We start from the raw sequence: 17,402 nt of genomic DNA, 5'->3' as shown, positions 1-17,402 counted from the left end.
CAGTTTACTTTTTTAAACTAGTTAATTGTGTATGCTCATATTCTTTGATTGTTTTATTATATTAGACCCCATAAATTATCTTTCTACCATGAAATATAAGAATGTATTCCCTTTTCTGACTCTCTGCTCAGATTTGTAAAGGTCAGTGTTATGACTTAAAGCTCAGAAGTTGATAGACACGTTTCTGGTGCAATACATAGCATAGCAGTAAGTTAAGGAGGTTGCTGGGTGTCTGCTGTTATGCAGAAAACAAGAAATCCAATTGGCTCACAGGAAGGATCCAGGAAGTTAGAATTGAAGAGTCCACCTGCACAAAGAGGGCAGTCACTCAGGGATCAGTCCTTGGACCGCTCGTTTTTGACACTTACTTCTCAGAAGTCAAGGCCAATCTCATTGGTCTCTAGCTGACTAGATTTGCAGATGATTGCAAATTAGAAGCTGTCACTGAATCTCAAACTGACACAAATGTTCTCCAGGAGGGGCTGACACAGACAAACAGCTGGTGTCAGAACTATGGTCTAAAACTAAATGCCAAGAAATGCATAATGGTGTCCTTTGGGAAGTTATCCATCCCTGGTAACTATCATATTGACAACACACCCCTTAGAGTTAACCCAGTAGTCAGGGACTTGGAGAGATACACGCAGTTAGTAATCTAGCCTTTGATCATCATGTGTCTACATTGGTGAGGAAATCATTCTATGTTGCGCAACTTATAAACTAAGGTATGGCATCTAAGTCCAAGGAAGTCATTGTTCCACTGTATTAGGCATTTATCACACCTATCATTGAGTGCAATGGCCCTTTTGGTTTGTTCCTAACCAGGCATATCCAAACAACTGGAATGTCCACAGAGGTTCCTCAGTAAAAGAATGCAGGGCGTAAGTAATATGTCCTATGCAGACCACCTCAAGGCCCTATCCCTGTATTCTGTCTCCTACAGATGTTTGAGGGGAGATCTATGCCTGGCATACAGGGCATTGTCAGACCCCACTCTGATGGACCTCCTTCATATCCATAAACATTGCCAGAATTACCCGTTCTAAAGATTTAAACCTTAAGCAGAGTTACTCCCTAATCCAATTCAAGTGCAACTTGGACAATTGGATGGGAAACCGGAAATTCATCCCTGGTTTGGTACCTATGTCTCTGATGCAAACAGGTAAGATGTAAATGGTTCATCTCCCAGGCCCATGCTTACTTACACTTATCAAGGGTATCAGAACTTGTCAGAAATATGGGATGCATGGCTAGGCTTAAAAAGGCCCTTGTGGTCGTTAGCCTAGTAAACACCTATGAACCTATTTAACAAGCTAAATACTGTTGGAATTCATTTTGGTTTGTGTGACGACCGTGCCCTGGCCCAACAATCAAGGAGCCTCAATCCTCACCACTAACACCAGGGAGGTCGTCTCATAGAAGAGGAAAGGATATGTAATATACACACAGTAAAGTACAATTTCCCTTAAGTGCACACAGAGATCACAGTCAGTCTTGGGCTGGTTGCTCCCTTGCTCACCAGGTCCCCAATAAGACTCCCCACTGGCACAGCTATAGGGTCCAGGTCTCAGCCTAACTGGGCAAGCTAAAACCTCCAGTACCCTCTCTGTCCAAAATGTGCTTAGTGTCCCTGCCAAGTAGCTGACACCACACACACACTTTGAGATAAGTATTTATACAACTTCACAGACACTCCTGGGAAAGACCAACTGTGCCCTTTTACCCAGACTATACGGTAGTAATTGCTGCCACCACCCAGTTAATAATATCAGCTACTAAAAGGCCCTTAAAAGGGTGTCCAATTATTACTGTGCAATATTAATATCCAATGGTAATGTGACTATACAGTCTAAGGCGTATCAGAGTGGCCTATTACAATAACCTCTGTAAATATGCAATGTATTCTAGAGCTTATCTCTACACAAACCAGCCACAGGTAGAAGGTTTTAAAAATATTTAATAATAAATAATTAAAACACAAGTCAAAACTACTACAACACAGAGATATCGAAGAGTTCACAGATCACACAGAAACTTAAAATAATACAGTAGGACAGGTCTGATTTCAAAGAAAAATTACTAATTAATCTTTACTAACTTTAACTATTCCTACAAGATATCACAGTGCTAAAACTTACATGTGAGCACAAGGCAGAGTGCTGATAAGTTAGATGTCCAGATCAAAATGCTTCAAGTCTCTTGTGAGAAATAGTTTATAAAACATCACCAACAAACATGTCTCTGGGTCCTCCCCAGATTACATCATGTTGACACTTAGGTTTTCCCAGTATTCATATTGCAGCATCTTGACACCTGCTCTGAGTTCCCAGGCTAATAGAAACTGCATTATTTATCAAGCTAACACCTGCACAGGAGACTACAACACTAAAAGGCATTTTGCATATACACTGTAGCAATTAGTCCTTAGTTAACACAATAGACAGAATGTCTTCAGCCAGCCTTACCGAAACCAACTTTAAAGATCAAAGAATGTCATAAAATCATTTCAATTTCAAAAGACACATTTGAAAGGCTTGACTTAGTTTTTCTTTACAGTAAGGGGGCAATGTTGTAACAATCTTGAAGTTCACATTTTACAGTGTTTTTCTTTCATTTAAAAACACACGCATGTATTTTACATTTATTTATACAAATGATAGAATTATGTATTAAATTCTATTTGACTAGGCTGGCAGCCTTCGCCTGTCTCTCCCCAATCGTCACAGTTTGCATATAAACTGGGCTTCAGATCTGATTGGCATTCTTATTTTCTTTGAAACTAGCCTCAAATAATTCTACCATAACTTTAATGAATTGCTAGGTAGTAAATCAGTAACCCAAATGGACACTGTGTACACCTTTTGAGAAGTATTCATTTAAGGCCATGCACCAGGTCACTCATCCGTGCCTGTGATTTGGATGTTGTACTGCAGTGACCTAACAATGCTGTTGTCTGACCATTTGACTTTCTAGGATATGCTCTTCCTTTCATGGAAATGCCTTTCTGTGTAGCTATTATTTCATCCCTTAGTATTTTGGAGTTTCACAACCTCGGGTAAGAGGAAGCTTTTCTAATCTAAATCCCCACCTAAGCTTTTACTCCCTAACTTCCCCTTTCCCACTGTCTCTTTATTTTACTAACTGCATCCCAACATGTGTAAGAATATAATTACATCAGTTTCGAGCACAAAGGAAGTTTAAATAGTACGTGTAAGTACTAGACCACTCTTGCAATTATTGTGATCCAAGCAATTTGCTCATGTTACTGTTTAAATCTCTACAAAAAAAAAATCTGAATTTTTGATTTACTTAAGAATTGTATTTTCTGTACTGGTTGTTTTTAACTGTATTCTGTACTAGCTAGCTAAACTATGTACCGGAATTTTTTTTTTTTATTATTGTGATTAAATATGTGTGTTTTTGTTGTTGTTCTCATTATTTTTTTTATAGACTTTTCTTCTCCCTAGTCTGAAAAGGGCTTCTTGCCCAGTCAGATTAACACGGTCAACAAATGTCAAATAAGTAAATAAATAAATCAAATTTTCTACAAGGGCAGAGCATATGGTCACACTAAGACCAAATTCCTTCCTAAGGTGAATGAGTTTATCAATTAAAAAAAGGTGGGATCTATAGAAAATGAGCACATTTCATAGAAAAGTTGAGTTTTTTGGGAACAGTGCATGCAATATCATGTTCAGTAGGAGGACTGAGGTTTATGTGAAGGTAGGAGTTGAGCAAGTTATGTAATGTTGAAGTGAATGGAGACTTGTTTAAAAGAACATGTACTGCATGACATTAACAATGGAAAGTATTACAGTTTTTCTGTTTAATGTATGTTATACCATGTTATTTATTGAAGTATAATGATTCAATAAAGATGTTTAAAATGATTGAATGTATTATGAATCAGTGATTTATAGAGTATACTTTTATTTTGTCCTGTTTATTTGTTGATCAGGTAAACCATCTTTGTCCCGTAGCCTGTTTTCAGGGATTTCTGTTCTTGCTCAGTCACACATTACTTAGGCAAATAAAAACTGAGGGATTCAAGGCCAGGATTATGGCAATATTGTAGTTGAGGGCCTCACCAGTTTGTTTTGCGCAGAAGTGGGCGTGTCGCAAATTCAGTGACAACACGTTTTTTAAAAAGCGTTCCTGATTATTTTTGAATTTGTCCTCTAGTTTGGAGAGAAAAGATTGAGGGCTATGGTATTAGTTTCCCGTGCTTTCGTAGTGTATTTAATGGATAAACGGGACCAGTTCGCGAATTGTCCTAGTGTGATTCGTTAAGTTACTGGGTTACAGGACTGAGCACAAATGATCACTTTCAGACTCTGCATAGGGAAGAAATTAAGTGCATCATGTATCAAAAAAAGTATGCAGGGATTATAGATTTCCCTTGAAGTTGTTGGAAAGAGTACGCTGCTGTAGTTAGCTTAACAAGCTAATGTAAGTGAAATGTCATACCGCGCCCTGTAGCTTGTGTTTTGCCTTACGATGTCAACAGGAGCATTAAAAAGGGATTTGCTTTGACAGACTTGTGTACGCATTAATAACATCAGTTGTATGGGGGTAGGGGGTTAAAATTTTTTTATATTTTTTTTTTATTAGGTTTTATTAGGTTTCTATTTCTCAAATGTACTATTGTTTTTGAGTATCAAAACTGCCATTTCTCCAGCTACTTTGCAAACCTAATCGCATCTTCTTTTAGGTCCCCTGCACACCACTACACATTTCTACTGATAACTGAAGCTGATCATTCCAGAGTATGGCCCAGTACTGCTGACTTGTAGGTAGCAGGAGAGCTGGCGGTCCGGGATTTCAGTACAACACACCTCACAAAGAGTTTCAGCCCTGCCTTATCCCTTGCAGCATGCCCAGTAGTTTTTCCTGTGGAGTGAAGTCAATGTCATTGCAGTTTTTCTTCGGTTGTACATTTGGCTGGAATGCATATTCATGAAAGACATATCAGGGGGGTGGGTTTTGTGCGGGGCTTGCTACTGCGCATCTGGTGAGGCCCTCAACTACAATATCGCTAGGATTATAGGGTTAAGCTTAGTGACTTAGTAGATGTTACAAGGGTGGCTTACCACCAGTCCAAGCAACATTTTAATCCAAGACTGTTGGTTGACTAGTTGCATACAAATTATGTTTTGGTTGTGTTGGTGGGGAGGGTCTGCTGTTACACTCTTCGGTAGTTTATATTTAAGATTGTGGGGACATGTTTTGTGTTGTATGCTTAAAGCACAAGATATGTTTTATATAGAGATATATATATATATATATATATATATATGTGTGTGTGTGTGTGTGTGTGTGTGTATATATATATATATATATATATATATATATATATATATATATATATAAATATATTTATATATTTATATATATATTAATATATATATATATTTATATATATATAAATAAATATATATATATATATATATATATATATTTTTTTTAGTTAGTTTGGTTTACTGTTTCCTGTTCGTTTCCATGGGATACAAAAGTTGCATAGTTTGTCTATTGCATAGAGCTTTTGAATGGGTTACATATTTTTTTGTGAATGTACTTTCTAATGGTGGCTTTGCAGTGTATGTGCTGTGGTAATCTTTCAGTAAATTAAGCATTTTAGTATTGATTTGTGTTTTTTTTTTTCTATAGGGTAGTCATGTTTTGAAACACGTTTTCTGGAAGACAGAAAATATAGAGTAGATTAAGGAAGAGTACTTGGTAGCTAACAAAGCAGTTGCAATAGCAAAGGACAAAGCATCTTATGCACTGTATCAGCTTCTAGAAAGTGACTCAGCAGGTTGCGCAAATAAGCTCATTCAGGTTACAAGGCAAAGACAAGAGGGTAAAGAAAACAGTCATCTGACACCATTCGTAAGAAATACCAGCAACAATATACTCACTAGTCCCCAGGACATCAAAGGCAGAAAGAGAAGGAGTTCTACCACCAGAATCTGAATGAAGAAAACCCCACAGAAGCTGTACTGCCTGATACACAGTGTATGATGATAGAGGAAGAAGAACCCACACTAAAAGAAAAAAAAATGCACTAAGAAAAATTAAGTCAGGGGAAGAGGCAAGCACAGATGACATCATGCCAGAGAGGATCAAGACATTGGGCAAGACAGGGGAAATGTGGCTCTTGTGGGTACTCCTAGTGATATGAAAAGAAAATTTCTTTGAGGATAAGCATTCTAATACCAGCATATAACAACAATAAGAGCATTCACATCTGTAGCCAGTACAGAGATATCAAAAGTGCATGAAAGCGCTGTAAAGGGTGATTGATAAATAAATACACAGATAAGTTGAAAGTAAGATGGGAAGTGAGCGGTTTGGACTCGTATCAGAATATAGCACAACTGACCCAGTGTTTGCAGTGAGAAAGATAATGTAAAATAAACTGGTGCTGAGCAGAAGTCCAACTGAGCAATCCTAAATTTTGAGAAAGCATATGGCAAGGTCCCGAGAAAGCGTATTTGGACAGTCCTGTAGTTGTGCAAAGTCCCAGAAGCATTGGTAGAATCGGTGCAGGCTGTACACAAGGACCCAGTGGCACAAAGACACTCAGAAGGGCTCCCAGTAAGAGTGGGCTGGCATCAGGGTTCAGCTCTGAGCCCACTGCTGTTTATCGTAGTGATGGACTACATTAACAAAGAGGTCAGATGGGACAGTTCAACAAAACTGCTGTATGCTGACAATGTGGTATTATAATCAGACTGAACAGGAACTTCAGTAAATCTTAGGAGAATAGAATGCAGAACTGAAGGCACATGGGATGAAACTGAGTACAGACAAAACAGTTGTCATGGCAGGAATGGGAAAATCAGAATAAGTTGAAAATTGAGATAAGGAATGTAGTGGAAGAGGTTAAAAGCTTCAGTTATCTCAGTGGGGTTGTCGAGGAGAAGAGAAGTCTGAATAAGGAGATGAAAGCTAGAATCAGAGGGGCTGCAGCCAACTGGCACTGTCAGAGATGGTGTTTGCCAGAAGAATGCCACAAAGAAGCTAGTGGTGTGACCCAGTACTTTTGTATGGTACAGAAACCAGGGCAGTGAAGGCAGAGCAGTTAAGGAAACCAGAAGTGATGCAGGTAAAGAGCCTGAGATGGGTAAGTAACATGCACACTGTGGGACAGATGAAGAAATGATAATATCAGAGTAGAAAGCAGAGTAGCTCCAATTGCAGAGAAGCTGAAGTAAAACAGATTACTGCAGCTCAGGCACATGTGCAGTAAAGCAGAAGACTGTTTGATGAAGATGATTTGGGAGCAACAGGTGAAGGCATGAAGAAATGTGGACATCCAGCAAAGAGATGGATGGACTGGGTGAGAGAAGGCATGTGACAGTCAGGCATGAAGGAAGGTAGGAGAGGGGCATTAAATTGAGAGAGGTAGCAACAGCTGATGCAACACCCACCTCATGAAGAAAATGTGAAAAGGACGGGGTTGATTATATAATTGTGTTTTGTTTACTATAATATGCTTTTTCCAGTTTTGGTTGAGTTTTGCCATTATTGCAGCTCTCTGATTAAGTGGTAGCAGTTCTTGTTTTGTTTTTTTTTCTCTATCAGTGGACCTGAATTAAAGTGATAAAGATGCCATCAGAACAGTGATAAATGCTTGATGGCATTGGGTATAGTGCTAATAAAATATCTGATACTGTAGCATAGGTGAATGTTTTTATTATACCCCTTTGTCAATGCCCATTTTTAGTATATCACTTGGTCGCACACACAGATATGTGTGTGTATATGTATGTACATATGTAATGTATATATACACACATGTATACAATTTGTGTGTTTGTATGTATATACACAAATGTGTATGCACACGTGTGTGTCTGTGTGGATATTTGTATGTTTGTGCCTATATGTATATATATATATATATATATATATATATATATATATCAGCGGTGGTGGTGCTGCGGTAGCGTTGTCACCTCACAGTAAGACGCTGACCGGTTCGACTCTCAGCTAGAGCGCCTTCTGCGTGGAGACATGCATGAATGGGCGTACCTTCGTTGAAGGTTGTGCGTTAGGGCTGACAACTCAGCACGTAAAAATCAACTGCCAATCATTAGCGGACCGGAGTTACGCTGTGGCAACCCCTAACCGGGAAAAGCCGAAAGACAATATATATATATATATATATATATATATATATATATATATATATATATATATATATATATATATATATATATATATATATATATATATATATATATATATATATATATATATATATATATATACATATACATATATATTATATATGTGTGTGTGTGTGTATGTGTGTGTGTGTGTATATATATATATATATATATATATATATATGTGTATATATATATATATATATATATATATATATATATATATGTATGTATATATATATATATATATATATACATACAGACAAACACAAATGGTTGCAGATATAAAATATGTGGGCTTGCATTTACTTTGTTTAAACTTAATCCATTTAGTGGATATACTATGCTCTTAAGGTTCCTGTGTGGTGTGTACTGCAAGAGACAGTGGAGTGAGTACATCGTAGAATGATATGCACGCACTGATGTTTTGAATGAAATCTTGTTATAGCAATAAGTAGTGTACTTATTTGCCACTGTCATGTGACATATGGGTATAGTTCCCCTGATTTAGCTTGTTCATTCATTACTTTTACCTGTGGTGGACTCAAAGACTCTGTTTGGTAGGACGTGTCATGTGCTACATATTTTTTTTTCTTTGCTGTGGTCAGCCATTCCCAGTGAGTTCCATAGAAGGTCAGAAAATGTAGATACAAAGGTGCAGTAACATGTCTGTTTACTGTGTCGTGCTATATCAGTGGGAACATTTTCTTGAGGAAGTCTTTATTATTCCTTTTAAAACCTAGTATTGTCAGCTGTGAAAGCTGGGCGGCCACGGTGGTGCAGTGGTTAGCATTGCCGCCTCACAGCAAGAGGTTCTCCAGTTCGATCCTCGGCTGGCATGCCTTCTGTGCGGAGTCTGCATGTCCTCCCTGTGGTCGCGTGGGTTTCCTCCGGGTGCTCCGGTTTCCTCCCACATCCCAAAGACATGCTGTAGGTGGATTGGACACTCTAAAATTGGCCCTAGGTGTGAGTGCGTGTGTGTGTGCCTTCTGTGGAAGGTTGGGCGCCGGGCTGGCAACTTGACACCGTAAAACTCTGCTGCCAATCATGAGCAGACAGTTGATCCACTGTGACGACCCCTAACCGGGAAAATGCTGAAAGAAGAAGAAGAAGATTCTCAGCTGTGAAAACACATGTAGTGGAAACTGAATGATTGACATATTCAGTGTATATCTTTCAAATATTTTAATTCAGGGATAGGGAGATATTTTGTTGCATATTGTTTATTTTTTGTACCTTTTTCATAAAAGATTAAGAAGACAAGCTTTATTTTATTTATTTATTTATTTTTTTTGCAGAAACCTGCTCGTTATCGAAGGGCTATCAGTTATGACAGTAAGGAGTACTACATGCGTCTGTTTTGTGGAAATCCTGGTATTTATCAAGATAACATAGAGGATAATTCAGAAGGAGAAACAGCCCAGCAGGAACTTGAGCATGGGGAAGATACCATAGCCAGGGTCAAAGGTGGGTGTTGTAGCTCAAACAAATGGTATTCAGCTTAATGTCCGCTTTGTATTTTGGGTTGTTTTGCAAAGGTTTTGTTTCATTCACACAGCTCTTGGAGTGCTGCATGTTATGTAGTTCAATGTTTGCATTTAGGCAGTTGTATTCTGGAATGCTGGCGGTTGTGCAGCTTCAGTACCTGTACTTAGGAATATTAGCTGACATGCAGAAAAAAACTACTACTGCAACTTCTGCTCATTAACACTTATCTTCATCGACCAGTAACATTTGATGTTAATGTGATCTAAAAAAAAACAAAAAAGGAAAGGAAATGTTCTCCTTTGTTGATTAGTAAATTATTTGTTTTTGTTTGCTTGGAAACTCCAGTGGGGCAAAGCCCATTTTCTGTGAAAGCTGACGGAGAAAAACTCCAGCAGATATATTTGCTTATAACAAAGCATTTTTTTTACAAAGATGCAGAGTTCTTAAGACATTTAGTTACAACAGGTAATTGTTCTGTAGTGACGTTATACAAAGATAAAACAGGGCTTTCTTCTGTGGTGACATTACACATGGTGTTAAATTCCAGTTATAAAATATTATGCAAACAGATCATGTGAAGTATTTGTGACAACGAGAACTTTTACATAACTTATAAGGTATGGCTAAGGAGGGTTATAACATAGATGTTAAAGACTAAATAAATAAAAGTGAAGTAAGGAGCATGAAGAATTAATCATATAAATGGTAAGAGTAAATAAAATTGAGATAAGGAACATATGAAGTATTAGTCGGTAGGTAGTAAAAGCTGGAAGAGGGAGACTGGCATTGTATAGCTGCTGAGTCAAGGGTCATTGAGATAAGTATTGTAGGGTGCTTGCTGACATAGGACCCGATTCTAAGAGAGTGGTGGAGAGTATTTAAAGGAGATGGATGAAGTGGGAAGACAGGAAAGATGTTGAAATGTAAAGATTAAGGTGTGAAAGAAATTGAAAAATAGGAGGAGGTGTAGAAAAATAACATTATACAACTCCCCCCATTAATATTCAAAAACGTGCACACTGATTGGTCAGCGTGCATGTTGTAAATCAGAGTTATAGTAATGGAAAAAGGTCCGGTCGCCCGGACTTTTTCCATTACTATAACTCTTTTTTTCTCACTGTCTCGCTATGTTAAACTCATTTAACATAGCGAGACACGGAGATTCTCTGTTGCTTTTATGTTAAACTCCTTTAACATAGCGAGACAGTTTGTAAAAAGCAACGGAGATCTTGCTTTCCCCGTTGCTTTTTTCAAAACTTTCTCGCTGTGTTAAATGGGTTTAACATACCGAGACAGCTTTAACAAAAGCAACGGAGATTCTCTGTCGCTTTTTTAAAAGCTGTCTCGCTATGTTAAACCAATTTAACATAGCGAAACAGTTTGTAAAAATCAACAGAGATCTTGCTTTCTCCGTTGCTTTTGCCCGCAGTTCTGATGTACTGCGTAGGCATACGCATGCGCAGTACATCAGAACTGCAGCAGAATACCAGACAGCTGCGGAAGGGCAGCAAGGAGGCATTATACAATGCCATTATTTAAGAAAAGTAATTTTTTTCTTAAATAATGTCATTGTATAATAGCAATAACCCACGCCTGGGTGTGGGTAATGCTGGATTTACCCACAGTTGGCTTTGTTTGGCCACTCAGGCTTCACCTTCGTGAGCAAACCACGCCAACCGTGGGTAAATCCAGCATTACCCACACCCTGGCGTGTGGGTTATTGCTATAGTAACACCCAGGCATGCTTTGTCCAAACAGTGATGCTATTAGTGAGAGTTTTTCATAAGGTAATGTGTAGAATTTGGGTTAGGGGCAGAGACTGGGTTATGCATAACACACATGAGTATGGATGAGCAGGAGGACTTTGCTCAGACAACATACCCTACAGTCAGCATTCCTTTGTTCGATGAACTTACCACTCAACAAACTACTTATGCCATTTAGAAAATATGTTAGTTTACTTTGTTGGCAAAGGCAACTGTCAGCATAGTGAACTGTTCCCATGTCTAGACAGTTGCATTATTTTGAGTGTTCCAATTCCTGTGTTTATTAATTAACCAGGTAAGTAGGATAATCCATTTAAGTCATTTTCAGCCATTAGTTTACAGCAAGGCACAGTATACAGTTTTATTGTAACAGTATTATGAAATGTGGATCTGTATAATACATTAGGATATTTTAGAACAAACTACATTGTGGGATTTATATGCATTCAGAAGAATACAGAGTTTGTAATTCTGGCAGTACAGGTGTTGTGTCCATAAAGTGCAAGTTGGTACATGTCCACTCAGTTTATGTTCATCCCATCCTTTGAGCTGCATACACGATATTGCACTCAACCATGACTGTAAAGTTAAATGATTTTTGCTTTATATTTTCAATTTGTCCTGATTGCTGTTGATTCAGTGTGCTCTGGGCAAGCAGAAAATGCCAAGGTGAAAAATATTCATGTTGCGGGGACAAGGCTCAGTAACCTTTTAGTGTGCACAGCTTCTTGTTCATTTGAATAAGTCATATCTGCTGTGTGGCCACTCAGAGCTGGTTTAAAAGCCTGCGTTTTCACGGGTTTGCACTTGTTTAAGTTCCACGTATCCAGAACTGGCATCCTGCTTGACTGCAAGAGCAACTAGAAGGAGAAAGAGATACTCCTGAGTTCCTCCACTTTTATTTTTTGCATATTTACTGCATTCTGCACTTGTTTTCAGTCGTTTTTAACTTAATTGCGTCTGTTTGAACTGTATTCGTTTTAATATTGCTACACACTCGTGCTAGCTTGCACTGCATTTTGAACTATATTTATTGCATTTTTAGCCTATTCTCCTGTAATAGTAATTTTAAGTTTTTCTCTCCCTTGTTTCTTGCCTTTTCTGTGACTAGTGTAGTCCAGATACAGAGTTGCTGTATCCTAGACTGTTTGAAAGTTTCTGAGTCCCCCCAGGCGTTTCTGTGTTGGAAGGAAGCCTTCTAGCTTATCAGTGGGAGTGGTAAGCTGTAGGTAGCCTATGTGCCACAGGAGGAGTGGTTTCTGGCCCAGAAATTGTAGTTTATTGGCCGTTTGGGCAGTTTTTCCATTCCTTTCAACTTTCTGGTTTAAAATTCCGCATTTGCTCTTGTTTAAGCTCTGTGCAGCTGAGATGAGGCAAACTATTACTGCTGCCAGAAAGTATGTTCTTCAAATGTTCCCATAGATCTTGCTAGCTCTCTTCTCTCTAGCACTTCTAATCGCTTAATTGCTCTGCACTTCATCAGGCTTTTGTAGCAGTTATTTTAGCACACCTAGGTTCTATCAGCAGTAGTTGTTCTACACAGTAACAGCACCAGTACTTAGTAATTATGACCACCCCTCCTGTCATGTATACAGGGCAGCTTCCTGTGCTTTCTCCTACTATCATGTTGCACTTGGACATGCTGTTGCAGTGTAGCAACTGCCTCATGTACACAGGCAACCCTCTCCTGTTACCTCCCAACACTCAGACTTGTGAGAGATACACCTGTACTACCAAATTGGAAGCTATGGACTCTCCAGCCAATACTGTACTAGCTGGCAAGAGGAGAAGGTCAGCATCCACACCACATAGAACACATAGCCATCCAGAACACCCACCATCACAGCTCACAAATAGAAACACAAGTCACACGCTCACCTTCGCGGAGGCTGTCAATAGAAATTTACTCAAACAACAGAGACCTCCAAGGCAGAAATGCAGTCAACCACCACTACACAGCACCAACCACAGGACACACACAGCACACCTCTACATTGAGCCCTTCAACCTGAGTCCTTAAGGCAAAACACTTTGCCCAATACACTAATCGTAGTGCACTCAGTAGTGAGGCACAAAGATGTCCCACTCACTAGGTTGAATAAGGAGAAGGTAACAGTCAGTTGTCTATCAGGTGCCGGGATCCGCCACATAACACATGCACTCAGGTCACTCCACAGCAAGTACAAGTATGACTCAGTCATTGTTCATGTGGATGTGAATGACTTGAGATGCACCTCTCTGGACTACATAAAGCGAGACATGGAGAAGCTCTCCGATTATGTGGCCCAGGCAGGTATGACCCTAGCCCTGAACAGTATCCTACCATCACCCAGAATGATACTGCAGTACAAGCAGAAAATGATTGACTTCAACAATTGGCTAAGGTTCTGGTGTCATTCTAAGGGGATCCAGTATCTGTCTGCATGGAATGACATGATTGACAGGCCTCCATGCTTTGCCAGAGGTGGCCTGCATCTGTCACCCCTGGGATTCCGGGTACTGGCTAAGTTCTTGCTACCCTTATAGTGCCTTATTTAGGTGGTGTTCCAAAGACCAAAATTCCACTGTAACAACTACAAATAAATGCAATCTGAGGGTCATGCTTCTCAAGGCTAGAAGTCTAAATCTCAAGATGCAGTCGCTCAAAGCGCTCCTCAAAATGGAGAACATCGACGTTTGTGCTGTAATGGAGACATGGTTTAAAGCATCATAAAGCACCCTTGTGCTTCTAGGCTACAACTCATCCCACACCTTTCGGCCCCAGAACATGGCTGGAAGCTCCAAAGGCGGTGGTGTTTCCATCTTCATAAAAGATTTGCACATCTCCAGTCTAGTAGCCCAGCATAATGCATCTGAGGTACTTCAGGTACAACTAACACACTGGTAAGATGGCGATTCAGGACATAGCCTGCTATAGGACCCCAACCATGTCCTTAGACTCGCACTCCATGTTCCTAAGCACCCTGGAATCAATCAAGATCCAGCACAGTACTCTCATACTAGGAGATTTTAACTACTCCTCCATCAACTGGGAAAACTACTCAAGTGAAAATGCACTGGCCCAAAGCTTCCTGGAATTCATCAGTTCCAATGCCCTAGACCAGCTCATCCTGACTCCCACTAGAGGAAGCAACATTCTTGACCTGATTATCACTAACATGGGCGACCGTTGCTCTACAACAGTCATCAATTTCTCCCTGGTTAGATCCAACTACAAACTAATCACCGTGGAAATCCACATCTCACCCACACCCCCTGCAAAGGTAACCACCTTTAAAAACTTCTCCAAAGCTGACTTTGGGCTCCTAAAAACAGAGGTGGCTAACTTCTTGCACCTGTGCCAATAGAAAATAGCTGCATGACAGCCGAACCATACATCAGTGCTGTGTACGAACATGTAAATAAGTGCATGGAATTAGCCATACCCAGTAGAACCAAGACTCTTTCCTCCAAAAAAAGGAAGCCAATCCTGGTGGTCTCCAGCCATCAATAAACTCTACAACAAAAGGAAGAAACTGTTGCAGAAAAAGGTGAAGTCCCAAGACTGGAAAAACTCCCTTATTAGCCTCAACAAAAAGTTGAGATCCCTTATCAAATCCGCTAAAGTCAACTAGGAAGGCAGAATTGTGGCAGACACAAAAAACAATAAGTGCCAAAATTCAGTATTGGTTTAGTTCTTTACCCTTTTGTTTATCAGCTGCACTTGTGGTGTTCACAAATCTCCAAGCTATATGCTATCCACCAGATAAGCCACTTTCCTTGGAACTGTTTTGGGCACTATAAGCCAGAAGGCGTTCCATGCCTCAAAGAAGGTACTATTCCTGACCTCTTTATTTTCGCTTCTATAGCACACTAAAGTCCAGTTAGAGCAGTGAACTCCTCGGAATATTTGGGGTACAGTGGCCTCTTTGTACCTGATGGTTTTCATGGCAGAATTTCATATGAGGAAACTCCAGTGGTTTCTGAGAACAGATGGTGACAACATGACTATTCCCTGCAGTTCTCCATCTCCTCTTTGAAGAACATCCTGGCAAATAAGATGAGTAAACCCTCACAAATTGATATTTAACAGGAATACATTCCTAGATTTGGTCCATAGATTGGTTGTGCCAGAAGTAGGACTGCTTGCTTCTCCAAATGGCAGACTGCACCAGGACAGCAATCACTGGAGCCTGGGCATAAGCCTTCTCAACAAACTGGCCAGATCTATTTCTGTGCTCATTCCATCCAACATGTCTCCTAAGGATAATTCATCAGTTAACTCATCTGCTTTCTGGTAGCTCATGTTGATGTAAAAGATCTCACAGCACCTATCAAAATGAGCAGGGTAAGTTCTTTGGTACCCTGGCCAGATTTCTCATGACAGTATAATTGCCACCTCAGGTCTTCCTGAAATGAGGCCATTAGTCTAGTGTGACTAACCCAGTCAACAAAGGATGGATAGATAGATAGATAGATAGATAGATAGATAGATAGATAGATAAGTAAATAAATGAGGACAGGCCAGAAGTGATACTCATAGCACCCTTTTGGCCAAGACAGCACACTTGTTTTACTTCTTACAGAGTATGGTAAAGATAAAGCCTATACACCTGTTTCAGTAAGTTAATCTCTTTACTGAAAGCAAAGGGTCACTCTAAGCCCCTAATTATGATGGTTTTCAAGATGTAGCACTTATCCTTTTTATGCACATTTTTTGAAGATGTACCTAGCAAAATAAAAAAAAGGATTCTCTCTCTGGTGTTAGAGAAAGCCTTCTCAACAAACTGGGCAGGTCTATTCTGTTTCTATACTCCTTCCCTCCAAGCACATTTCCCAAGGGTAATTTGTCTAATAACTCATTTGCTTGAGTTGATAGTAGCTCAGGAGGATATAATCTTTGTTGTGCCATTTGCCCTTGTCTTAGCCCAAAACCATACAGCTGACGGGCAGGAAAGAGCTGTAGATGGTAAAAGTGGATAACTGTCTTACAACACAGGCTTTCTGATCTCTAGGAGGGAGAGCGAGTGTTTTACCTAGCCTGGAAGGGGAAGGGTGAAAAGCTCTGTAAGCTGGGCCAAATGTCTGGCCTTCTGCTGCAGACGTCCCAAGTGTTATCACTCTTGCAGCATTGAACATACTTGAACATCAGTATTTATAGTACGTTGTCAATACAACTGACTTAATGCTGAGCTATGACCTTGGCCCTAAGAATAGTTGTAATATTACAGAAACATGGGTGACTGTTCAAATTCTGAGGACTGCAGTTGTAATTTTTGTAATACTGGAACTTCATGTATAAATGGAATGAACTGTATAGATTTGTGTGCATGTATTTATGTGTGTGTGTGTATACGTATAAATGTGTATGTATATGTAAACACATACATACATACACACTATATATATATATATATATATATATATATATATATATATATATATATATATACACACACACACACACACACACATGCACATGGATCCCCTCTAGAAGCTCGAAGTTTCAAAACTTTGAACTTCAAAAGGCCAAGACCATACTATTGAAGTTTTGAAACTGAGAACGTTTTGAATGGAGATTGCCATACAATGTGGAACAGGATGTTTACTGTTTTCCTCACTGTTTTGCAGTCTCTGCGTTGATGTATTTATTTAGCAGGAAGTATAAAACTTAAAAAAAAATTTAGTTTTTATTAGGTTTTTGAAGTTTCAGAACTCTGATCTTATGGTCACGGCCATTTGAAGTTTGAACCTTCGATCTTCTGAAGTAGATCCATAAATATATATATATATATATATATATATATATATATATATATATATATGTATATATGCATGTATGTGTGTGTGTGTGTGTGTGTGTATATATATATATATATATATATATATATATGTGTGTGTGTGTGTTTATATATAAATGTATATATATATATATATATATATATATATATATATATATGTATATGTAAGTGTGTGGTATTTCAGGGTCTATATT

General features: G+C 39.0%; 1 protein-coding gene across 1 annotated transcript in view; it reads left to right on the top strand.

Moving 5' to 3' along the window:
- The window catches only part of WDFY3 (WD repeat and FYVE domain containing 3), a 5,086,165-nt gene that overhangs the window by 4,254,469 nt on the left and 814,294 nt on the right, over nt 1-17,402 (top strand). Inside the window, exon 43 of the mRNA XM_044059488.1 lies at nt 9,473-9,641. Coding sequence (XP_043915423.1) covers nt 9,473-9,641 — 169 coding nt within the window. The remainder of the gene's footprint in view (nt 1-9,472; nt 9,642-17,402) is intronic.

Source organism: Protopterus annectens, chromosome 17.part0 (genome assembly GCF_019279795.1).
Source record: "Protopterus annectens isolate FY-2018-M chromosome 17.part0, PAN1.0, whole genome shotgun sequence".
Lineage (NCBI taxonomy): Eukaryota > Metazoa > Chordata > Ceratodontiformes > Protopteridae > Protopterus > Protopterus annectens.
Note: the sequence above shows the minus strand (reverse complement) of the source record. Positions and strands in the feature narration are given on the sequence as shown.